Source organism: Tachypleus tridentatus, chromosome 4 (assembly GCF_004210375.1).
Source record: "Tachypleus tridentatus isolate NWPU-2018 chromosome 4, ASM421037v1, whole genome shotgun sequence".
NCBI classification, from domain to species: Eukaryota; Metazoa; Arthropoda; class Merostomata; order Xiphosura; family Limulidae; genus Tachypleus; species Tachypleus tridentatus.
This window is the reverse complement of record NC_134828.1, coordinates 12,711,466-12,738,114: the sequence shown is the minus strand read 5'-3', so window position 1 is coordinate 12,738,114 and position 26,649 is coordinate 12,711,466. Positions and strand designations below refer to the sequence as shown.

At 32.1% G+C, this 26,649-nt stretch overlaps 1 protein-coding gene and 1 pseudogene across 6 annotated transcripts in view; one reads left to right on the top strand and one right to left on the bottom strand.

Annotated features, from left to right (window-relative positions):
* Positions 1-1,253, bottom strand: part of LOC143248579 (rho GTPase-activating protein 39-like) — a 70,215-nt pseudogene extending 68,962 nt beyond the window's left edge. The window contains exon 1 of the transcript XR_013027053.1: positions 1,099-1,253. The product of XR_013027053.1 is annotated as a rho GTPase-activating protein 39-like (transcript). The remainder of the gene's footprint in view (positions 1-1,098) is intronic.
* Positions 1,254-6,751: 5,498 nt separating this feature from the next.
* LOC143248578 (CCR4-NOT transcription complex subunit 4-like) overlaps positions 6,752-26,649 on the top strand; it is a 37,079-nt gene continuing 17,181 nt past the window's right edge. For 3 of the 5 annotated variants that reach the window (XR_013027052.1, XM_076497044.1, XM_076497042.1), the window contains exons 1-12: positions 6,765-6,871; positions 9,867-9,948; positions 11,574-11,642; positions 11,990-12,055; positions 12,553-12,599; positions 15,535-15,624; positions 16,462-16,609; positions 18,416-18,580; positions 20,310-20,377; positions 20,917-20,982; positions 25,196-25,408; positions 25,964-26,307. Coding sequence is in view for 4 of the 5 variants with exons in the window: in XM_076497044.1 (XP_076353159.1) it covers positions 9,919-9,948; positions 11,574-11,642; positions 11,990-12,055; positions 12,553-12,599; positions 15,535-15,624; positions 16,462-16,609; positions 18,416-18,580; positions 20,310-20,377; positions 20,917-20,982; positions 25,196-25,408; positions 25,964-26,307 (1,306 nt within the window). In the remaining variant the exon portion in view is untranslated. Of the gene's footprint in view, positions 6,872-9,866; positions 9,949-11,573; positions 11,643-11,989; positions 12,056-12,552; positions 12,600-15,534; positions 15,625-16,461; positions 16,610-18,415; positions 18,581-20,309; positions 20,378-20,916; positions 20,983-25,195; positions 25,409-25,963; positions 26,308-26,649 lie in introns of all 5 variants that reach the window. The other 2 variants (XM_076497045.1, XM_076497043.1) reach the window with 1 other exon arrangement.

Here is a 26,649-nt window from a genome sequence, read left to right as displayed (position 1 = left end):
GACTGAATAAAAAAACACCCACAAAATAACAAATATCACAAACCCTAATAATTAAAAAGGAATAATAAAAATAAATCTATAATGATATAAAACTAAGAGCATAATATGAAATTATTGCCAAAAACTTAATGATTTAGTAAGCTTTGCCACTCAGAAAGAGAGATATTTGCAGAAAACATAATTATCTAAGATATTAAAGAACCCGTGAGGAGAACTGTCAGTTTTTCACAATTCATCAAAAACTAATAACCAGTACATATTCAGGAGATGAAACAAAGTCAATTTTATTAACTTTGCTATTTCTAACTTTTAATGACAAGCTAAATGATACTGACCAATCACAAGACCACCATATTTATCAGTGTTCTTATAGTAATTTACTGTTGTGTATTGGAATGGAACTGATAAAGTGGAATTTATTCCGTCTTTATCAAGTTTCTGAAATTCCATGATAAAAAAAAAGTATTTTATCACAAAACGTTCACATCATTACTATAAGCTGGCTTGTACATCTACTTGTAATTTTTTTCATTTCACTATAAAATAAAAAAAATGTAAAATTGAAATTAGATTTCCTGTTTTGTAGCTTTACTATTTTTTATACTTAGGTTATCAATAAATTTTGTAGCATCAGATAAAAATACAATAGGTAATCACTGCATGTTGCAGCAGACTAAAGACAAGAAAACCATTAGTAGCTGCTACTATAATTAGTGTGAGTGTGACTCAAATCGGAAGCATATGTCGAAATACTAATTTGTATGTCTGGTAATGTAAGTATACCTATACATTATACATTTTGCAGATTCAGCAAGTATATACATTAATCAGATTACTTAGTTAAAATAAAAATATTTTTACTAAGTACTCAGCGACAGCTTATAAACGTATCTTCAGTATGAAATACTAATTTTCGGATACAAATACACGGGCCTTTTACTACGCTGTAGAGAACCATATAGTTTACTAATAATAAGTCACCCATCAGGCGTAACTTCTAGTTCTAGGCTCGACTTCTTCAATTTCAAGACCTACACCGAAAACTTATATTTTTTTAGTAGTTGAAAATAAATTGAAATACAATAAATATTATCATACCTCTCCGATGTCATAATGTTTTCTCCTTAACACAAGACCTTGGAAATCACACAGAACACTACATAATCCTTATATTTTCACACCCTATTTTGTACCCATCAGTTCAGTACGCACTATGCCCAACGATACGCCGCCATTTTGCATCAATCGAAACTTTACACCCTTGCGCCATCTGTTAGTCATTAATAAAATTAACTGAAAATGTAAATCATAACAGTAATTTAAAATTTATTCTTCTGAAGAAGAATAGTCAACCATTCGAAAGCGCTCAGATTTTGGGTATCGTTTTAAAAATATTACAACTTTTGGAGGTGATTCTATGTGCTAACTATTTAACCTAAATTTAAAATGTATAAGCAAAAGTTTAATAGTGTTGTATAGTAACTTACATCAGGTCTCCCGCTAGTAAAGCGGTAAGTTTATGGATTTACTCGTACAATGCATCTCACCAGAGACACCGATGTGTTTTTGCTATAAGAAAATCGCACATTGACTTTACGACAATTTATTAAAAACATTTCATCAATACTACAAAGTTGTCACTTATTCAGAGTTAAAGAAAAATTCGTCTACTCATAAATTTACCAACGTTCATTTGTCTAGTATTTTCTGTGTGGTTTCTGTTTTCAAAACATAGTCGGCGTGTTATCAATTTAACATCGATAAAAAATATATTGATATTTTTGTCAGTTAATAGCTGAAAAAGTTTCTTTTCTTAGGCTTAATCCATGTATACTATATATTTAATTAAACTCCGTATCTCAACCTGCCATAATTGTATGACAATATTTAAACCTTTTATGCTTATGTGTTTTCAAAACATCTTTGCTTTTTTTTAGCAGTGGTAGTTTCACAACGAATGTTCGACTGAATTGTTTTAAAACATACCATACTTTTAATTTATCCCACGATCCCGGCACGATCAGGTCATTCGGTCGCTCGACTTCTAATATGATGGTCAAGGGTTCGAATACAGTTAAATCAAACATCCTCGCCTTTACAGACGTTGTTTGGTTTCTTTTGAATTTCGCACAAAGCTACACGAGGGCTATCTGCACTAGACGTTTCTAATTTAACATTGTAAGACTAGAGGAAAGGCAACTAGTTATCACCACTCATCGCCAACTCTTGGGCTACTCGTTTACCAAAAAATAGTGGGATTGACCGTCACATTTTAACGCTCCCACGGCTGAAAGAACGAGCATGTTTGGTGTGACAGGGATTCGAACCTGCGACACTCAGATTAGGAGTCAAGTGCCTTAACCACCTGGCCAAGCTGGACCTTACAGGCGTGGAAGCATTATAATGCTACGGTTAGTCCCACTATTCGTTGTTAAAAGAGTAGCCCAGGAGGTGTTACATTCCTAAATTAGGATGGTTAGCGCAGATAGCTCTTGTGTAGCTTTGCACGAAAATTCAATGCAAACAAGCAATCTGTCATACATTTAACTCTGTATTCGTCTCACTAATATTTTTTTTAATATATGTTAAGAATGAGCAATTTATTCTTATGCTATCGAAAAAGAAGATTCCGTAATATAATGATAAATATAATATTTCTTGACCTTAATAGTAATTAAGATATTATGGTAAATGAGAAGCTTGAAAGTTACGTCCTCACCTAAGCAGTTGGTTGTGTTTTAAGTTATATTTTCATCGTTTTAACGTGGATGTCGACCAGAGGGTATGTTCAAGTAAGTTCATGAAAGTAGTCCTAAAATACATGGAAAGTTTATAGTAGTAATGACGTCAAGATCTGGTAACTTCGACTAGAAACACGAGTTATCAGTAAATAAGAAGTCATCGAAGTATTTATTAAGCAATTATTGAAAAGTGATTCAGAAATTATTGAAGTATTCAGTACATGAACGAAGAGTAGTGTTAAATGAGAGAAAACTGATCACGTAAAGTTATTTAATGAGAGTTAGTGCTTCTGTAAGTTAATCGTTTAAATCTGTAATTTTTTATCATTTCCTATTAATAAAGGAAACTTCTGTTAAAAGTTAAAAGTGTATTAAGCCTACGGCAGTTTCAGAGTCTATGTGAAAATAGATTGTTTGTGAACTTTGGCCTACAGTTTGCAACAAAATGGATATGTCCTGTAGAAAATATTGTAAAAATTAGTTAATTTGTTATAGTTAGGTGGAGTGGTTTTCATATTACTTTCACTGAGCAATTCAAAAGAGCCTACTAAACGATAGAACACATTGCAACTGTTACATTTTGTTACAATATTTTCATTTTAGAAATAAGGGCCCGGCATGGCCAGGTGGGTTAAGGCGTGCGACTCATAATCTGAGGGTCGCGGGTTTGCATCCCCGTCACGCCAAACATGCTCGCCCCTTTAGCTGTGGGGGTCTTATAATGTTATGGTCAATCCCACTATTTGTTGATAAAAGAGTAGCCCAAGAGTTGGCAATGGATGGTGATGACTAGCTGCCTTCCCTCTTGTCTTACACTGCTAAATTAGGGACGGCTAGTGCAGATAGCCCTTGAGTAGCTTTTTGCGAGATTAGAAACAAACAAACAAAAATCAGAAATAAACAATAAAAACTTTACAGTATTTACATTGCAAATAAAGACTCAGACTAAATTTTACTGAAACTGAACAAAGTGGGCCTTTTCCAACACTCAAAATTTTTGAGGAAGGCCAGAAATACCAGTTAAAACATGCATACAAAATAAAAAGAAACCTGGATAAAGGTAAGCATGCACGTGTATGGGTTTAGGGCCAGGGGGAAATTGCCTCCCAAATCTTGGTTAAGAGAATTATTTGGGCAGATTGTTTCCTCAGATCTGGGCAAACAAGGAAAACAGTAATTTTATTTTCTGAGATCAAGAATTCTCTGCACTTCCTTACCAGTGTAGGTAGAAAGTTAAGCTTAATAGTGTATGTGTGTTTTTCTTATAGCAAAGCCACATAGGCTATCTTCTGAGCTCACCGAGGGGAATCGAACCCCTGATTTTAGCGTTGTAAATACGTAGACATACAGCTGTACTAGCGGGGGGCGTCCTTAATAGTGTAACTGGTGGAAATATTTTATCTTGAATTTAATATTTATTCCTATTTCAAAGGTGTTAAATATCATATTTTTACAGAAATTGTGCTTTAAAGCTGTCATTGTCATGAAATATATGATTGTTGAGAAAAGTTAGCAATATTCATAAATTACACGCAAAACAGATCTACCGATATTCAGTGTTATAATGCCCTATTGATGATAAATATGCATATTGCCTGTATGTTCCAAGGAATTTCACTTTGCAAGCATTCATTACCAGTCTACTAAAGACCTTGCTTTTTAATTTCAGATCCTTAGAAGCCATAATTTCCCAAAACGTCGTCATTGTCCAATACCAAAAAGCTGTGTAAACGACATTACCTGGCATGCCATGTGTGAAAAATATGGAAAGGAAATTGACTCAGACTATAGAACCAATCATGAGGAAAAGATTCACAAAGGCGAGAAAGTCAAATCCAGTGCATTGGCCAATGCAAATCAATCAAAGCTTAGTGACTTATTACTAGAACTATAAAGCATCGAAATCTAGAACTTGTTTTGGAACCAGCAAGCAGAAGCACCGACAGTGTTTCTATAAATCATTGCACACAAAATAGTCCATGAGAAGAAATGGTTAATTGTAAAAAGTGATCCACCCACAGTTTGAGTGATTCAGAGGAGTTCAAAGCAGCTTTGGAGACTGAAAATTTTGATATTATTGGCATCACGTAGATTTCGTTGGATTTGAACAATTTTGACGAGGGAGATGTTTGAAATACCAGGATACATATTATTTACTCAAAGTGGAGTATTTAAAAATGGGATGGATTAAATTTGCATGTGGGGAATGAATTGTATCCTGTTGAGTTAGAGCGTATTAAAAAATAGCAATGAGACTGAGTCAGTTTGGGTGAATGTTAGTGGATATAAAAGGAAAAAGTCTTGTAATTGGGATGTTATAAACCACCATGTCAGAATGTTGACGTTAATAAGAAACTGTATAACGAGGTCAGTATGGTAGCTGAAAAAGACGTTATTATTATGGAAAATTTTAATTTCAAGAGTACTGGGAAAATTTCGAGTCTTATAGTAAAAGGTATAGGTTTTTGGAAATTGTTCAAGATACTTTTAGGCCTGGCGTGGCCAAGTGTGCGACTCGTAATCTGAAGGTCGTGGGTTCGCATCCCCGTCGCACCAAACATGATCGCCCTTTCAGCCGTGGGGGCGTTATAATGTGACGGTCAATCCCACTATTCGTTGGTAAAAGAGTAGCCCAAGAGTTGGCGGTGGGTGGTGATGACTAGCTGCCTTTCCTCTAGTCTTACACTGCTAAATTAGGGACGGCTAGCACAGATAGTCCTCGAGTAACTTTAAAGTTTTAAAGTATTTGACTGTATTAAAAAAAGATATATATAACTAGCTTTTCCTGATAATTCAATGTTATGAATACAGAAATTTTACAATGCTAAAATTCGGGGGTTCGATTTTCCATAACCCATCAGGTAGCTTTGAGCTAATACATCACAAAAGTTACTATTTTCAAACACTTTGGGCACGGCATGACCAGGTGGTAAAGGGATTCGACTCGTAATCCGAGGGTCGCGGGTTCGAATCCTCGTCACATCAAACATGCTCGCCTTTTCGGTCGTGGGGGCATTATTATGTGACGGTTAATCCCACTATTCGTTAATAGTCCAAGAGTTGGCGGTGGGTGGTGATGACTAGCTGTCTTCCCTCTAGTCTTACACTGCTAAATTAGGGACGGATAGCGCAGATAGCCCTCGTGCAGCTTTGCGCGAAATTCAAGACCAAAATCAAACAAACATTTTTATACTGACACAATTACTCCTTTATTAACCAGCCAACTGCGAACAAAGCAATGCGTTGCCGTTACTCCTGAACCATGAAACTTATACGATAGTTTTCTGAATATTAGTTTTAAGTAATATAGTAATAATATATCACTAACGTGAGAAAGTAAGGAAGGGAACTGTTAATATATCTTAACTTTATTCTCCTGTGCTTTATAAATTTTCTAATTCTAGACTTTTCAGGGTTTGGTATTAAAATAAAGCGCCCCCAGTGGATCAGCGGTATGTCTGCGGACTTACAGCGCTAAAAATCGGGTTTCGATACCCGTGATGGGCAGAGCACAGATAGCCCATTGTGTAGCTGTGTGCTTAATTCAAAACAAACAAACAAACAAACAAACAAATGAAAATAAAGTGAAATTACCTACCTGTAACTTTTATAGTTAGATTAAATATATCAAGAACTCATGGATGGCATCATGTAGTAAGACATTATTCTTATTCCTAACTTTGTTTTTAGTTTGTTATAGTAATCAATATATCAATATTTAGAGAATTACATGTTATTGTTTTTATCATTTTACAACGTTTGTTATTATAACACCACGTACGTATGCCCGTACATGTTCAGTAAACGTGATTTTTTCAAAGCACTGATTGGTAGTTTTTTGTAACCCTTTCGTACATATTATATCATTAATTATCATAATATTTATGGTTGATATTAACGGAAGTTTTATAAAAACATTGATTTTGCAGCTTGTATCTACGTTGTTTTGAACATATTCGTATTTTAAATATAATTTTGTTTTTCTTTGAAATATTTCTTGCATCCGGGTTAGTTGCGCAAATTATTGCGCAGTTTAATGTGTCTTGACAGGTAGGCAAAAGTAATCTGTTGAGTATAAATTGAATGAAGAGTTGTAGAATATTTTTATTTGATACTTGATTTTGTATTGTGTAAGTATTGTAGACATAAAATGTGGGAAATGGTGTATGCTTGAGAACAACTTATCTTTGAGAAAAAATGTTTGAACTTCCTTTTGTGTATCACAAAGTTATCGCTCTGAAAAGAAATTTATAGAATAGTGCATTACTGGTACAAGGCTGCTGTTGGCACATACATAGTATTACTCATTTGTAATATTTAGCTAACTATAGTTTCTAGACTAGGCTTAAGAATTAAAATTAAAAACTTGGTATATTTCCATTGTTCAGTTGTTGCTAAAGAAATTAACAAAATTTGAATTTACTAAATTCTAAGTAATAAAGTAAAACTATTTTAATTTGTACTTGAGTGCATGGCTTTGTCTTTAGACGTTAAATTAACTTTTTAACAGCTTAATCCCAATTTTGAGAAGGGTTAGAAATTAAAGTTCTGTGGGTATTAGAAATTTTAAGTTTTTCTTTTGTTTTGTTCCACTGTAACGGAAAAATAGTGAATGTGAAAGAGAACATTGCTAACTGAAAAGACTAGTTCATTTATAGTATATGGATGAAACGGTGATTTTTTTTTTTAATGAGTGTTTTAGGACAGTTTTACAGTTACTCAGAATTGGATCAGATTTAATGGATTAAATTTTAAGTCAAAACCATTTAGCATTATTTGTATTTTTTCTGGTTTGACATTTTAAATGTTGTTCAAGGCTATTGAACATTGCCTTCCTATTTAGATAATTTAGCATTATAGAAATTTAAATATCTACTTTTAAAAGTTATGGTAATATAGCTTTGTTTATATGTACATGTTAAACTGTTTGAGCTTTGTCCATTTAATACATTAAAACTATATATAACTTTATGAATGTGTCAGCATATCTTAAATACATGCTGTAATAGTAAACACAGAAAGGAATACTGTAACAAACAGACAAAAGCAGGCTACCTGATCCTTCAAGGTTGCATTCAGACACCTGTTCCTGAAAGATTGAACCAATTTATATTACAGAAAACATTTTTTTTCTATTGTTGTGAAATGATTGATTTTTTACTGCTGATAGTGGTATGTGTGTGAGAGCTCACATGTTCATAAACACCTTGTGTAGTTCCAATCTTGAAACTGCTGATGGCAACTTGTTCCACAAGACAGTTATTTAGAAAAATAGCTTCTAACAACTGAATGGACGTGATAATAATTGTCCCAGTAATTAATAGTCTTTTATCAGTCTCGCACCAGTTGTGGGTAATCTTAAAAAGTGACAAAAGGTTATTTTGGAAATTCATTCAGTGAAGTTTATGGGATAGTCATTGTGGTTTCATTAGTGAAAAATCATTTACTAATCTTTTGACCTTATTTGAAAGGACTAATGCTTATGTAGGTTAGAATATGAATGAGGATTCGGTCTAGATGGATCTTCAGAAAATATTTTGCAAGGTGTCACAACTTTTCCATGACCTTTATTTAAAACAGCTGTTTTTCCAGGATTTGTAGCATTGTACTTATTAAAGCATATTTTTCAGGACTTAATGGGTATGTGTACAACTCTATTCCAAAACAGTGAGATGAAAGTGATTTTGTACACATTTTGGAATACTTCCTAATACTTTGACAATGTTGAAGAGGTTACAGCTTATATACAAGAGGGCACAGTGTCGATTAAGCATATCTATATCTTCAGAAAATATTTTACAAGATGCTACATAAAAGGCTTTTGTAAAATGACCCCTAGATGTAGAGAATTAATTGGCTCATTTGATATAAAAAGTGGCTGAATGGAAGAAACAGAATTGTTATAAATGGAATTTTATCTGGAGTAATGTTAAGTGATGTACCTCAGGGCTTGATATTAAGGAGTTTGCATTTTGTGGTTTACGTCAAGGATCTAGGTGAAGGAATGTTCAGTAGCTTTGGTGATATTAAAGATTTGGGTGTTGGCATTTTTGAGGATGCTGTTACTACTTTACAAACTGATTTGGGAGGATTTGATTGAGGTGTTTAAGATAAGGGGAGTTGATGGTTTTATGATTTTTTCATACTTGTTGTAAAGAGTCTGCTTTTTTTAAGAGGTTGTTTGGTGTTTTGAATGGGTTGCCTGCCTTCAGATGTGGATACAGTTAATATTGAGGAGTTTAATGGAAGGCTTGATTAGTATCTGAATTTTCAGGACTGGCTTAAGTGTTTTTTTAAGTTTGAATGAGATAGTCTAGATTGATCAACAAGTCCCTTTCTGTCTTTAAATTTAGTTAAATTCTAAAATCAGCTACTTTAACCTTTCCTTATCAGACCTAGTGTCATTTACAGATAACCGGAATGCTTCCTCTTCTAGTCTGCAACTGTTTTTGTGGAAATGATCAAATAGTTTAAATATCAGTTGATTCACCACAGTACTGAATAGATGAAGAATACCAAGTGTTTCATGAGCCTGTACAAATTTATTGCTTAATGAGACCAAGTTTTGTGCATCAGTTGTGACTTAAGTTTTAAAAACATAGCCAGATGTAGTGGTCAAGAAACTTTCTACTTTGAACTTGGAATATTCAGTCAATAGTAGAGCTCGGAGATTGGCTGTCTGTGAATTGAAATCTCTAGACTTCATTATCACACACTTGACAGTAGCTTATAACAATCAGTACCATCATCTGTAGAATTATTTAGGCTAATAATTTGATAAGTTAAATAGCTTTTCTTAAGAAAATTTCACAAAGTTACTGAGGCCATCTGTGTATGTGAAAGTTTGTAAATATGATTTATATAAGCCCTTGACAATTTAAATATCCAAGTCAAACCTTTAATATCTTTATCTTATCAAGAGTATGAACAGTAAATGTTTAAAAAATATGTAGCTATGACTAAAAACTCAGCCATTTGTAAGTAATAACCTTCTGTATATTAAAGTTGTTCCATTCCCACCCAAACAAACAAATTTTAGGGTTGGTATCTTTTATTACAAAGTAGGTCCTATTACATAATTGTTTAAAATGTTGCACTAATTTTTTCTCAATTAACTTTTCCCAGTAATTTAGCTATCAAGGTGTACTGATTTTGCCAAGTAAAAATTCAAGCCAAAATGTCTTCATTTGAGGATCAAAATCCTGAGGTATGTGCTCTTATGTTACTTGGGTATTATGTAAATAGTGACATTTTGTAACTTTTTAGTTTTTAAATAATCATTGTTTAATTTTGTAAAGAAACTCTTGTTGGCGAGGTAGCTTTTATTTGGTCATACATATAGTGCTTGGTCTTTGGCATAAACTGAATTTGCAGTTGTAAATGTTTCAGGTGCATGAGATATTCCATTTTATTAAGCAATTGCTACGTTTACTACAGTTGTTCAAACTTCAGTAAATATTCTGACTAGGAATACCAAAACTGTTCACTTTTATGTGAACAAACCCTTAATCTCCAGATATTTTAAGTCCTCACTCCCTTTGTTCACAAAGGACCTTGGAAAGCTGAGTCAGTGCTACTAGATGTAGAGTTGATGAATTCGAGGTTTTGTTTTCTGGTGAAGGATGGTTAATTATTCTGATTTTATTATTCAATTTAAAAGATGAAATTGTTGAAGTGAAACTATTTTTCTAACTTTCACATTTGACACTTGTGTTAATTTTACAAATGTGATTGTAGTGTATCAGCAACTTTCTTAGTAAGTCAACTCAGTTTGTCTGTGTGGCTTACAATCTGTTTCAGCCTGGTGTTTTAGTCAGCAACTTTTCCACCCATTTTTATAAACAAATAATTGTCTATCAACATGAGCAAAAACTTTAAGATGAAATTCACTTTCATAGAACCAAAATGTGTCTATAACACCAACAGTGAAGATCTTTGTCCTTTCCTCATGTTTGTTGTTCCTTCTCATTGTTTAAAAACTTTAATATTAGAGAGTACTTTGACTGTAAATGCTTCAGTGTTTTTGGTATCAAATAATATTCTAATCATGGTTAAAAACTTTGTTCATAAGGCACCATTTTTCACTTTTTGCACAGCTTTTATCTTTGCTTATTAGGGAAAATGATAAAGTAATAGATATCAGATTGAGTGATGCAGGGAAAAAAGATAGTGTTATGTTAATCCCAGTCTTGTTTAACATGGAGAAAAAACCAATTAATATTTATTTAAAAATATAATTTCAAGCAGCTCTTTGAGGAAGTTTTTGAATGAAAAGATAAACTTTGTTTGGAGTTTTACTATCTGATCAACACCACACTGAAGCTGAGAATTCTAGGTTTTTTAATTAATCTGTTGCTAGAGTGAGTGTTATGTTGTACTGATGCCAGTTTTATTATGTAGTATAGCAAGTGTGTGTTGATTCATGCCATTACTGGGGTTTAATTATCTAAGTTGGTTACCTGCAGTTTTATTTTCCGGAATATGATAATTTATTATATAATATTGGTTGCATCATACTCTGGTGTTTGAATGTACATCTTCAATACATTCTTGTAAATATTGTATAGTAGTTGCTTTGCCACTTGTCTGGGAAAAGTATAAATTACATATTTATTTTGAAGTATACAACTAAAGTTATTTGTATTTAACATTGTACTTTGTCTATAAAATTTATCTAGTTTTAACTTGTCATTCTGTTTATTGGAAAGATTGCTTAGAAAAAAATACTTGTATTGCATTAAGAAATAAACATACCTAGTGTTCAGATCTTATTACTATCATACATTGGTGTGTAAAGTACAAATATTAAAATTAGCATTTTATTTGTTGTAGTGTCCCTTGTGTATGGAACCTTTGGAGTTGGATGACATAAATTTTTTTCCTTGCACTTGTGGGTATCAGGTAAGGACATACTAAGATGTGAAGATTATTTTCTGTAGTACCATTATAACTATGACAAACTGAAGTGGTGTTAGCACAAACGAAGATTGTAATAAATATACACAAGTTGTAAACCTATGTTACTTTGCTTAGAAATTCTTCAAATTTGTTTTGAAAGCACGTAGCTACACTGTTCATCCACTTTTTTTAGTAAGGAATTGAAAGTTAAAGACTTAGGTTTAAGTATTTTTTTCCTTGTTAAGAAGACTTGCAGTGTAAATCATCACTTTTTAGTTATTTCCAGATTTAAACAACAAAGATTATATTTTTTCTCACTTAGATGTTTTTTGTTTTTTTTAACACTCTAGATTTGTCGATTTTGCTGGCACCGAATTAGAACAGATGAAAATGGTTTATGTCCTGCGTGTCGAAAGGTAGTTGTTAAGGTTAATAAAACTACAATGCCAGAGGAGGTCTAACTTAGTATGTAGTTATCACATTTCATTAGTTTCATATTTATTTGTTTCAAGTTAGTGTTATGATCTAGAAGTAATGTAATTTATGCTAATAAATGCATAAACAAGACATTACAATATCTAGTTTGTTTTTGTAGTTCTATCATAGGTTTTGTAGATTATTTTGTATTTTAATATTAATATTAAAGAATGTACTAAAGTGTGGTGATACTGTAAGACTAACTTGGTTGTTTCCAACATTTGTCTGCTTCTTATCCATCTGTGGACATTGGTCATAGCTTATTAACTAGCTTTATTGCAGAAGCATCTGACTTGCTGATAAATAAGCCATTATTTTCAAAGTTTGTTTACTAACCCACACATTCATATGACTTTTGGTCATAACCCAAACTTAATGTTTGTAGGAATAATACATATTAATTCAGGCAATAATTTTGTTCTCTAATATTTGCTAGCAATATCCAGAAGACCCTGCAGACTTCAAACCTCTAACACAAGAAGAGTAAGTTTTTTTTGTACACGTGTTCATAAATTATACAACTTGATGTATTAAACTTTAGATGTTATATCATGCAAGAAAAATCATTCTCAAAGTATATTTGAAGTATTTACATGGAGTGTTTTTATTAACAGTTGTAATGTTTGTGCCACAAAAAAGAAAATGGTTACTTGAAGTAAAAATGTATCTCAAGATTGCTGGTATGGATGTTGAAGTTTATAATCTGAAGATGACCTAAGAAGGTCAAAATGTTGTTTTCTACTTAATTTTTATTACCCATACCAGTCATTTTGAGATACATTTTTAACATCTATTAAAAGGAAAATCATGACTGTAGCTTTGTTATGTTTATGGAGCCATAAACTAGAAAATCAGACCTGCCTATATCCCACTCTTTCACTGTTTCCCAGTGGTTGTTTTAAACTAGTTTTTTAAAACCAGTAAAGCCAAAAGTTTAATATATTAAATAACATTGTTTTCTTTACACCGTATTGTCTATTTCATTTTCAGTTTGAAAGTTATTTTTATTTTTTAGAGCAACAATCGTATCTAAATTATGATAGTTATAGGACATTGAGCATATAGTTCTAGACTTTTATGTGCTAACAGTTGATACCAAAATATTATACTGACAAGCACCTGTTTATTGTCTTGTATGTGTATCCGTGTTAGTTGTGGTTTAGAGGCTCATAGATGAGCTGGTGTTTTTTTTAGGTACAAACTTTTAGTTCAAAGCTCCATCTCTTAACTGACTTGATCTAATTACTGTTTTGGGCTCAGGATGTCAAACCCTTATAGTAGTATGTATTTGACAATGCCCAAGGTCTTGTAGATTAATTTACTCTAACCCTGCCTGAAAGAATTTCAATTTGAGTGGTAGAGTAGTAGAAATCCTAATGAGTAATCAAATTGGGTGTGTGCATCACAGGTACTTGGTGTTACTGGAGCAACAAAATATAAGCTAATAAAAAAAAAAAAAAAAAAAAAAGGTATTCTGTGAAAAACGTATTTCAGGTGACGTGGCTATTGAGGATTCCTCTGTTTAGTAACTACAGTTGAGAATTTAGAAACTTAAGTTAGACTAGGTAAAAATGGTAGTAATATCTAATTCTTCACAAAGTATGCTTGCAAAAACAGCTTGTACATTCAATATAATAATTCAAGCTTTGTTGTTTGTGATTCTAAATTATGTGGTGGGGTTATTCATCAGTTTGTATGGTAATAAAACCACAAAATTAAATATAAATGGATATTAGCTGTTATGAGCTGTAAGATGTATAATGATAATTGTATTTCCTTATTGTAATTTGCAGCCATTTAAGAAAGGGGAAAAAGGATAGTATTTTTCTTTTAATTTCGAGGTTGATAACAAAGTCCATACAATTAAGATAGAGAAAATACTATGTAGTTTAACTGAAAGAAATTGAGTTTACAGAAATGAAACTTGCATTTTTCAAAAGAAACCTTTTTACTGCTAATATGGTAAGTGCAGCAGGCAAAACTTTCACTCCATATATTCAAAGACAGATCTTTAGTAAAAATATTTGATTAGAAAGTAAGGTTTTTTTTTGTGTACAAAAGATCTAAAGTTTAATGAAAACTATAATTTATCTGATATATGGTATTACCTTCTGTCACATAACTTTACCTTTCTTACTCTCCAAAGCATTGCAGAAAATGTTTAATACTTGGTGTACCAGTCTACATATCCCTTAGTTTCTCATTTGAATGTGTATGTTGCATATGTTCACCCTCCACTTATAATATTGTATCACTGATACTGGTTCAAGTAGTTTCCTCTTATGTTCTTGCTCAATTCCCTCTTTCTTGATTGGCATAGCAGTGTTTAAACTTTTTTTTTCATGTGACTAGCATTTGCTGTTTATTACATGTAACTTTAACTCAAAGGTGAACAGTTGCTCATGGAGTATTGAGTAAAGCAAAAGGAATTTTTATCCATCCCTGCCAACACTTTCATTGCATAAATCTGAGACATTCTGCTTTTTAAAATAGAGTATTGCAAGCATTCATTGCACTCTCCAGTGTGATGTCCCTCTGGGGTCCCCACCAAATTCCACCTCCTCCCCCTATGTTTTTCTGACACCATGAAAGATGGGAGTTCTTATTGGTTTTCAGTCACTAGGGTAATGGACCTAGGAGGTTTTCCTCCCAAGTATGAAGTAGAAGTTTACAATTGTGCACATCCATCTTTCTTGTCCATATCAGGTTCATTTTCTTTTTGTAAGGTGAAGATCACACCTGTTCGTTTACTTGTTAGATGCTTACACTGTCTTTATCTTTTCAGTGTGGGATTATAGCTTTGTTAAAGCTAACACCATATTGGAAGTTAATATTTTCTTAACATTTCTGAGAGGTACTTACCTCCACTCATTTTAGATACTGCTAATTCTTGAAAGTACAAATTGAGTGGGATCATCAGAGGGAGCTAGTTCTGCCAGTATCTGTGACAATACTATTGGTAGGTGGGAACTAGCTCTGCCAGTATCTGTGACAATACTATTGGTAGGTTGTCACATGATTATGTACATATTCAAAAGTGACTCAATATTTGAGGTATATAAACTGGTGTGTTAAGTGTTAAGTTTTTTAGCAATGCATTTTGAGTGTGATATAATATAGTGTATGGAAACTGGGTTACTTTGTCACAAGGTTGGTGGAATACACTAACAATGCAACATGGTTAAATCCCCCTGTAAATTTTTTCATTGTTATTTTGGATGGTCAAAAGTTCAGCCATTTCTATGTAGTTCTGCAGCCAGTAGTAAGAAATGGTTTGATCCCTAGTAAAAGAGTCTGGAAGATATGAGTTGATCTTGTAGGTGCATTCAAACTACTAATACGTTTCTGTACATTTGTGTGGAAGTAGTATGTTTGGTACATGTAGGACCAACTTTGTAAAGATTGTTTAACTGTTTAGGTTGCAGAAAATAAAGAATGAAAAGAAACAGAAGGATTTGCAAAGAAAGCAGAAACTATCAGAAAACAGGAAACACTTGGCTAATTTAAGGTATGCAGTAAAAGGGTATTGTATAAAGAAAACTGAAGAAATGAGTACAGTTATTTTGAAAAAATGTTTTTATTAATTTTTGTGCAACAGAGAATATACTGTGAGATAGTTATCTTATTGTAATGAACAAAAACTTGAGTTATCAGCACTATACCCACACCTTTTGTTGTGCAAGTTGTGATTTAAATATCATAAATGTTACCTTGTTTGACTACAGTATTGATTTTATAGTAACATAACCTATTTTCTGTTGCACTAACACTTAAGTATGGTTATTATAAACGTGATTCTTCCATCTATAGTATGGACTATTCTTGTAGTTATAATGTAAATGATTTATCCAAGTAATAATTTTTAAAACATTAAAAATTAAATTATACATGCATGTGTGTGTGTGTGTATGTATATATCTGGTTTTGATTATCCTTTGTTATTGTACAGTTTTGATATTTGATTTTGTATTATGCTTGTATACAGTGGAACAGATACAAGTCAGTAATTAGGATATTGAAGAATGAAGATCATATGTTCAAAGATGTTGTAAATGTCAGTTTTCCAACAAATATGGCACGAAATAATTTGATACCATATTGATAAATAAATTGTTTTAGTTCTGTTATAACAGAATTATAACTAACAGTTCAATATTAATATCAGTATATTATAGTTTTTAAGAAAAGGATTGTTCCATAATTTTATTTTAGTAATTTCAGTCTGTTACATATTTACAATGTGTGCATTTAATGTAATTAATTGCTGAGAGAGTTGTTTATAGCTGTTTTGATTAACTTAAAATGCAATACCATGGATCTCAAGTATGATAATTACTTTTGGCAGGGTTGTACAGAAAAATCTAGTGTTTGTTGTAGGCTTACCTCCCAGACTTGCAGAAGCAGAGGTGCTAAAGAAACATGACTATTTTGGAAAGTTTGGGAAGATACACAAAGTTGTTGTCAACCACAGCACATCATATGCAGGTTCACAGGTTTGTTTGATTTACAATCTTTTTGTTGATACTGGGAACCTGTTTAGTTTTGTATGTGCTTAATTTGCATTTGTTTTTAAGTTCTTTGACAGAGGTCATACATACATCATTGGCTAACTGAATTGGTAAATGCTTAGTTATTTTTTATTATTCTTTGTTTCCTTTATTGTAATTATGCCAAAGAAAGCAGTTATGGTAATGATAAACATCTTAACTAGCTAAGGAAAAGGTTTAAAAAGAAACTTGGCAAGAACCCACAAAATCTTACCCTCAAGCTATCAGAATTTTGTGTTTTCTCCGAGTTTAATTGATACAACAGTACTTTGTTGGAGTGACTATATTTTGATATGCTGAACAGTGGCAGTTTAGTGAAAATAAAAATATTGTAAGTCAAAGATAAGTGGACTCACTTGACTTTTATTTAGCTACTGAAATGTTAATTACTGGTAACTTAAGTTTTATGAAATGAGGGTTTACCTTCACCCATAGAATGAAGATCATGGTTTTTATGTTGTTTTTAAGAAGATTAGTGTTCAAAATTCTATTGTAATGAGGGTTTACCTTCACCCATAGAATGAAGATCATGGTTTTTATGTTGTTTTTAAGAAGATTAGTGTTCAAAATTCTATTGTAATGAGGGTTTACCTTATGGTTTTATGTTGTTTTAAGAAGATTAGTGTTCAAAATTCTATTGTAATGAGGGTTTACCTTCACCCATAGAATGAAGATCATGGTTTTATGTTGATTTTAAGAAGATTAGTGTTCAAAATTCTATTGTAATGAGGGTTTACCTTCACCCATAGAATGAAGATCATGGTTTTATGTTGTTTTAAGAAGATTAGTGTTCAAAATTCTATTGTAATGAGGGTTTACCTTCACCCATAGAATGAAGATCATGGTTTTTATGTTGTTTTTAAGAAGATTAGTGTTCAAAATTCTATTGTAATGAGGGTTTACCTTCACCCATAGAATGAAGATCATGGTTTTTATGTTGTTTTTAAGAAGATTAGTGTTCAAAATTCTATTGTAATGAGGGTTTACCTTCACCCATAGAATGAAGATCATGGTTTTTATGTTGTTTTTAAGAAGATTAGTGTTCAAAATTCTATTGTAATGAGGGTTTACCTTCACCCATAGAATGAAGATCATGGCTTTTATGTTGTTTTAAGAAGATTAGTGTTCAAAATTCTATTGTAATGAGGGTTTACCTTCACCCATAGAATGAAGATCATGGTTTTATGTTGTTTTAAGAAGATTAGTGTTCAAAATTCTATTGTAATGAGGGTTTACCTTCACCCATAGAATGAAGATCATGTTTTTATGTTGTTTTTAAGAAGATTAGTGTTCAAAATTCTATTGTAATGAGGGTTTACCTTCACCCATAGAATGAAGATCATGGTTTTATGTTGTTTTAAGAAGATTAGTGTTCAAAATTCTATTGTAATGAGGGTTTACCTTCACCCATAGAATTCAGAGTAAGATTAGTGTTCAAAATTCTATTGTAATGAGGGTTTACCTTCACCCATAGAATGAAGATCATGGTTTTTATGTTGTTTTTAAGAAGATTAGTGTTCAAAATTCTATTGTAATGAGGGTTTACCTTCACCCATAGAATGAAGATTATGGTTTTTGTGTTGTTTTAAGAAGATTAGTGTTCAAAATTCTATTGTAATGAGGGTTTACCTTCACCCATAGAATGAAGATTATGGTTTTTGTGTTGTTTTTAAGAAGATTAGTGTTCAAAATTTTATTGTAATACCAAAGAAAAAAATTTTTGATTTTAATTATGTGCTCTTTCATTTGCAGGGTCCAAGTGCTAGTGCATATGTCATGTACTATCGAGCAGAAGATGCCCTCAGGGCTATTCAAGCCGTAAATAACATACATGTTGATGGTAGAACATTGAAAGTGTCTTTAGGGACAACCAAGTATTGTAGCCACTTCCTGAAAAACCAGCAATGTCCTAAGGCTGTAAGTGGTGAAATATTTAACTTTGCATGAAGTTTTTAAAGTTTCTGCTTTAATTAATTATTACTTTTAAATTAATAAATTAAAAGAACACACAAATATTGATTTTTGTATGTCGTGGTATGACTAAAACACAACAAAGATGTCATTTTGTAAAGAATAAAGGGAAATTTTGTTATTGGATATTGTAACGTGTGTGTGTGTGTGTGTGTGTGTGTGTGCACCATCAGTGCAATTTCTGTGATGTTAGCCAGATAGACTGGACAGTTAATATAAAAAAAAAAATAAACATTTATTTTGAGATTTAAACTATTAAGAGCAAATATTTTCATGTTAATTTAGTCATTCTAAAAAGAAAAAAAGCATAATTTATATTTAATACTATTTTGTGGTGGTTAAAAAGTCAAAATGACAGACCCACCCCCACTCCCTTATAGTTAGAGTAGAAGGAATAATGGACAAAATATAAAGTTGTACTGAAAACAAATGTTTGAACTGTATTCAGGAATTTTAGAGCAGTGGTTGGCCACCTACAGGCAGGATCTGACTATATAACAAACCATCAACAGTCCTCAAACAAAATATCACATCCATCTGGCCAGGGGTGGTCCTAAAAAAGAATTCAAGTTTGCAACTTAATGTGGCCCTCCAGCCACTTGCAGACATGGCTTCTGGCCCCTGTGTAGAAGGAGTTTGCCAACCTCTGTTTGAGGTTACACAATATTTGAGATTTTTGGGATGAAGTTTTTAATTGTAACATGAAAACCACTTTGCGTTCTGACCAGTAACAAAACACTTTTTATAAACAAATCTTTAGTAAAAATACTTTATTAAAAACGTATAATGTAAAAGACTTGCAATCCTTACTGAAATCCACCATATTTTGTGAAGGTGCACCTTCTGCATCAAGTATAAGTACTTGTATATGTTACACTAATCTTGTTGCTGAAGGACTAAGTGCAGAAGTTCCACTGAAAATTGAAGATTGAATTTAGATACAGAAGAATCTGATCTTATGTTTGTTAAAACATTTAGTGAAGATTTTGTTTACATTGTTACTGTACTTTCTTAACTAGTTTATCACTTATTATTTGTGCTGAAATAAGTTTCATGCTAACACTACATTCAAAATTACAATTAAGCCTTATCAAAATGGGAAACTCTGACAAACAGTTTGATAGTTAAATGAAAATTGATTTCAGTTTTTATGCTGCTTTGGGACTTAAGTCTCAAACATAAATGATGAAAAAGTAAAAATTAGACTAATCGTGAAAAATTTAGTGGTACATTTTAAAGATTTTTAACTTCAAGTATAAATTAATAGTTAAAGTAAATGTCATTTTGTGGCTTGTTTATCTCTGATTCTGTTCAGACAAATTATCCAAAATTATTTATTCTTCAGTGATTTATTAGCATTGTATTTAGTGTTTGGGGTAAAACTTGTAACAGCTCCACGGCCATTTCACTTACAGAAATGACTTTGTTCATGGCAGGTATTCTGGATTCTTGTAAATTTATTTTTAGACAGATTAGTTACTGAAGTTTACTACATCTCAACTTCAGTGCTACATATGTAGTAGTTACTAAACTTTTTAATGCACTCTGAGAAGCTGGTATATATTGTTTTGATGAAGTAAGAATCTCCTTTTCACAGGATGTAATTAACTGATAAGTCGTGACAACAATTATAAAAAGGTTGGTTTGAAATTTATCGTATATTTCTGTTTGACAGGATTGCATGTACTTACATGAATTGGGAGATGAAGCAGCTAGTTTTACAAAAGAAGAAATGCAACAAGGGTATGTATACGAAAACTGGATTTTAAAACTTGACTTTCAAAATATAGGTGTGTTTGTGTGAATCTACCAACATTGATTTTTAGAAGAAACCAATAGTATCTTATGTACAGAGAACTGTGCATGAGAAATTTGTTAACTATCAAGCTTGGGGTATTCAAGAAATTTGTTATACACTGCATTTAATCTTGGTTCACTAACAGTTGTAGTTGTTGATGAGATACCTTAATGTTCAACATGGAGCATTAGGAGATTAACCTTAATTTCACTAAATGTTTTTGTTGTTATTCACTGTTGCTCAAATTAGTTACCTCAGTAGAGTTTCATGTTTTTGTCATTCTTGTATTTTAGTGAATTCGATTACCTTGTGATGCGATGTAACTTTTGAAAATTTAAAATTCTTCTGTTTCTATGTTCCTGCTAACTGGTGTTATCACATTTTATCTTGTGTGTAACTTTAACTATGGAAGTAGTAGTCTGCATTGATAGTATTTGTTCTTTTTTAGTGTGTGTGTGAGCTTTAAAAAAATTATTTTTATCAGAAAACACCAAGAGTATGAAAGAATACTACATGAACAAGTGCTGGGAAGTTGTAATAATTTAAGTAGGTAAGTTATTTTGGAGTCTCTCTCACCTATGTGGGTATGTTTGTTTGCAGTCTAATCTGGTTGGGTAACTGTTTTTGTGTATGTATTTCAGTGATTTTGTACCTTTTTATTTAAAAAAAAAGATCTGAAAAACAAAATTCTAGTTACCATATGTTTATATAGGTATTTTTTATAAAAATTCTAGTTGCCATGGTATATTTAAAAGATATTTTTATTTGTTTAAATCTTGGATATGCATGTAAGCAAATTACATTGATTATAAAATGTATAGCACTTGTTTTATAAAAGCTGACTACTGGTAACCTGTAATGTAAGTGATGTACATCCACCTGTGGAACCTGGGTGATCACTTGTGTGATTGGTCATTTTGAAGACTCAACATGTAATTAGTAAAGTTGAGTTATCTTCTTAAAACACGTGTAAATTTCAAGTACACATCATATAACACATGTTTTACTAACTTTTTGAGACCATCACTGAGTTAGTATGAGAGGTGATTTTCATGCTAACAATAAAGATACTTATTTCACCCTACAGTTTTCATATTTTATTTTTAGTACTTCTGAGATCTTAAATGAAGTTCTTTTGATAAAAATATTTAATTTTATATCCTTTACCTTGGTAGTAAGTGTAATGAAATAATCTCTAGCAAAAGTTGGAAAATATGTAGTAAAAGTGATTCATTTTTCTTTAAATGACTGCAGATTGTAGAATACCTATATTTAACCTGAACAACCTGAGGTTACCACCACATCTTGTATCTTTCATTTAACTTTGTCTTTGAACCATAACTAGCTAGTTTAATATAGCAGTGGGTCACCTTGTGAGAGCTATTATAAACAAGCTGTTTATTTGCATCATATAACAGCGGCATGTGTGGTTTTCTCAAATTTTCAAATTTGTTTTTCCTGACAATTTGTTTAATTTTACATTTTAGTTACCTTTTAAGAAATATAAAAAATGTTTACATAAAAACCCTAATTCACCACCTGCTTTACCCTCAAGACATTTTGAAATAAGCCTTAGTAACCTTGTTTTTCTTAGTACTTTTAATAACTTGTCTTTCCAGTGTACATTTTAGAACACACAAATCAAAGGGACATAAAACAAGAGTATATTGGACCAAAGTTTATACTTTTAAGATGATCAGGTCAGAAATATAAAAGTAGCAAACACTTGTAATTGTTAGGATAAATGAAATGTAATAAACACGTAAAGTACTGTGCAAAAGTGTTGGGATAAAGTCAACACTATGTAAAAAAGTGTTGGGACAAAGTCAATAACACTAACAAAATTTTTACTTTTTCTTGTTTCTGGACAGAAAGTGTTATTTCCCAATTGCTTATGCCTAAAGTAAATGGAAAAGACCAAATGGAAAAGACCTATTTTTCTCTTTAAACTTTGCTTTTGTGACCAGGGAGCATATAACAAAAACATAATGGGAGACTTTATTTGGGGGCTGATACGTGAAAGTGATTTACATTACAGTTGCAAACCTCAAAACTACTTGTATATTTTTGTATATCTTTAGTATAAATACATGTACATCTTGATTCATATGTTTTATTCAGACCTTATGTGAATGAAAATGTGCAAATTTGTCTGTTTTTACAGAGAAAATAGGTTAATTTCTAAATTTCATTATCCAGGTAACAGAAGCAAAGCTTGAAGGGAATAATGGCCATTTTCTGTACTTTACAACATAAGCAATTAAGAAATAACACATACTATCCACAAACAAAATTTGTTATGTAGTGTAATTAGTTTTGAGGCTACTTTCAAACAACAGTGGAAGGTAAATCACAGATTGAAACATCAAAATTTTGTTAATACTTAGTACAACAGAAACTTGGTGGAAATGCTTGGGTTCAGCAAACAGTTAATATTGTCTTTCTTTTGCTTTAATAACTGAAAACAGTCTTTCAGGCATTGTAGCAACATACTTAGTGTCCTTTGGGATTTTACTCAGTGTTTAATACACTTGCATAGAGTTTCTGTGGAAGCAACTTTTGAGTTAAGTTTTTGATCTATCAAATCCCAGATCTGCTCAGTTCAGTTGAGATTAGGGCTTTTTGGGGGTCACTGTATCATTTGAATGACTCAACAGCATCTTTCTTAGATAAATAATTTCTGTATAGGTTGAATGAGTGTTTGGAGCTGTTATCTTCTTGGTGGTAGAATCCTTTACCAATAATATGCAAACCACTGCATATACCATGATGGTTCAATATCTGATGGTATTTTTACTTGTCCATTATTCCATCTATTTAATAATTATCACCTGTTGCTTTAACAGAAAAAAAACATCTCCAAATCATCTGCCTGCCCCCAACTTCATGGTAGGTGCTAGGCATTAAGGCAAGTATCTTTCTTCTGCTGTAGGTGCAACCTATGCAGATATTTCAAACTTGGCCTCATCTGTCCGTAACAATCTTTTCCAGTCATCAACAGCCCAGCTTTGTACTTTTTATTAATAGATTTCAGTCTCTATAATATTTGAAAATTGGTACATGGTTGTGTATGTTTAGCATCAGTATAATTGAGTTTAGGTGTTCTGTTTCCCATTCTCAAACTTGCCTGTTTGAGTCTCCTGATCTTGGACAGTGTTTGAGGAGTGCTTAGCCTACAACAATTGGTCAGAAAGTCCATCCAGCATAACAAAACTTTTATGCAAACCTTCTGCTATACTAACAATTCTCTATGCTTATTTGTGGCTGTGGTATGACAACAAAACTTTTTAAGTAGTGTTAAACACTTTTATCAAGGTTTATTTGTGGGGCGCGCTATTAAACTGTTTGCTTCTAGCAAATACCAGTACCATATGCTAGCTTCTTTCTGTACAGTTAAAACACTACATGTTGTATTATGACAGTTATTTCAGACCCTAAATTTGATTAGTGTGTTTATTCAACCAGAACCCTTATGATGTGCCCTTGGTACAAATATGTGGGATTTCTAAAGAATGAACATTCTTACCCTGGCTCATTTAACTCAGTGGAAATCAGGGAAGCATTACCATTATATTTAAATTTACATTCTGTAATAGTGTGGAAGAACTTCTCCCATAAAATAGAAAGAATGACAAAATATTCTCTTGTCCTAATACTTGCACAATTCTGTAAATAAAATTCAGTAGTAAGATTGCAAAATATATTTAAATCTAGAACAACCAAACAACTAAATCAAGACTATAGTACAACTGATAAGCTTGACCCATTAGTCTTAGCTATAATAAGAGTAATGATAACCTAGTTTTGTAATCTATGTAAATGAAAGATGCTTCTTAATTTAAGGTGATTAAAAAAACAGGGTAGTTTTGTGTAAGATGTAAGGTATTGGAAAGACATCATTTCTTGACATTACATTGCAGTTCCATCTGTCACTATGAGTGAATATTTGAAGTATTTAATGTTTGTCAGTTATATAACATGGCATTAATCTTTCACACACTGAGATAGAGAGCTTTTCATATTTGGAGATGCAATTAAATATATCAAATTTTACATCTTGAATAACTGTGCTTGTATATAGAGTACAAGACAGTTCCTGGTGTTGAGTTAGAAATACCTCTTGAGTTGTTGTTACATTCAGTTTGATAATAACAAAGCTTAAAACTGTTGCACTGTCATGATATAATGCTGTATTTTCAAGCACTCTTTTTCAACTCTACTCAGTTTAACTTTGCTTTCTCCAATGTTTTAAATGGCTTTTGGCATATTCTTCACCAAATAGGGGAATAACATGTATTTATGAACAAATACTTATCGAAATATGCTACTTTTTAAGGTAATAAATCCCCATTCTTCTACTGAGAACTAGTGTCCAATATCTAAAAATATTGTGTGTTCAGCCTTTGTACCGATCATTTTGTTTTCTTTAAGTCTAGTACAAGTAGTTTTCTATGAAGGAATGTTTTCTATCTTCAGAATATGTTCAACATGTGTAAGATGGGAGTTGTATTCTGATAATACCCACTTGAAAAATTTTGTTGAGGATGTTTATTCATAAATTAAAATCTAAAGACAAGTTTTTCTGTGTTGTAGTACTATATAATAGGTTATGGCTAAGTATAAGAATTTGAAATGTAATGTAGAACAAAATAACAGCAGAAAGAATCCTACTTCTGATGATTATGACAGGAATATTAATTACTTCTGTACTACAGGACTAGAATTGATGTTAGTATTCTTACTGATAAATAAATATCATATAGGAGGCTTGCTTCTTCTCCTACAAACAATACAAGTCGTGGACAAACAGGCAACAAAGAGGGTTGGCCGACATTACAACACAAAACTGATCATAGGGCTAATGGTTTAACAAAGAGTGCTGTTCTGTCCCACCAAGGAGTGGGGCAGAAGTCATCAGGAGGTGGTCGTCAGAGTGGTAAAAAACATGACTCAGGGGGGGAAGAAGGAAGAAAGGGGTAAGTAGTCTGGAATAAAGTCCGTTAATAATGTTAACTTTATGGGTTGTTTGTAGTTTTAACTTTTAACTTAGTGAATACTTCATGTTCAACAAATAATTTACTAGTCTTTGTTTTGATTGACAACATTAAAAAGTTACCTACTTTCAGTGGTCTGAATGTAAAACTATAACAATTTAGAAATTTGTCATGCTTAAAATTAGAAAAATTATAAAGTGGACATTGTTTTCCTATGTCTAATTAAGCATACAGTTATCTGATGTTCCTTATTTTTTGTATTATTAGCTTAAACTAAATATAATGTAAAAACAAGTAAATACTTGGACTTGGTAAATTGGGCTGGTGAATTAGTAACTGGTTAACTTTATTTAGTTTACTCCTTGGTGTACTTTATTTTGTAAACACAGTCCTAATTGTGGTAAATGTGTTACAATAGTAAAGTATTAGAAAAGCAAGAATTGGTATTAATATCAGGAAGGAACGTATTTCATTTTAATATATTAATTTAAAATAGTTATTACAAAAACGTTGACATTTAAATGATTGAAATTACAGGAAAGTGAGAGAGAGATCACTAGAAGAAAGTCTGTCCAGGGGAAGCAGTAGTCATAGTAACAGTAGCAGTAGAGAGTCTCTTCACACCTTTAGATCTCAAGCAACTCCTCCAATACCAAATTATCCCCAGCAGTCGTGGAATCACGAACCAGATTCCAGCTCAAGGACAAATGACCAGACACCTGAACCATCAGATTGTAAAGCAGAGAGTTCAACTTTGCAGGCATGTTGTAACAGAGTTGAGAACCAGACCCCTCCTACTTCTGAAAAACCAAAGCTTGATCCACCTCTTCAGAATGAACCTACTTCATTGTCTACATACAAAGAGCTAGACAATACAGAAGGTACCAGCTCATCACCCCATAATATTGAGCATTAATAAAGATGTTTTGGAATATCTAAAAATTAATTTATCTGTTAGAATGAACGTTTGAAAGTTATTGAGGGTTAAAACTTTTCATAGTTAAATGTGCTGTGGGAACAGTCTAGTTTACATCTAAATATTGTGTACTGAACTACTTATGTGGTATTAAATTATGTATGCACAACCAAGGATTTATTTTACTGAAATATTGGTGTATTATAATATTGTACCATAACCAGATTACTTTATAGCAGTTATTTAATAAAGTAGAATTTATACATGTTCAACTAACAGAAACAGTTGTTTTAAAAACTTGGATAAG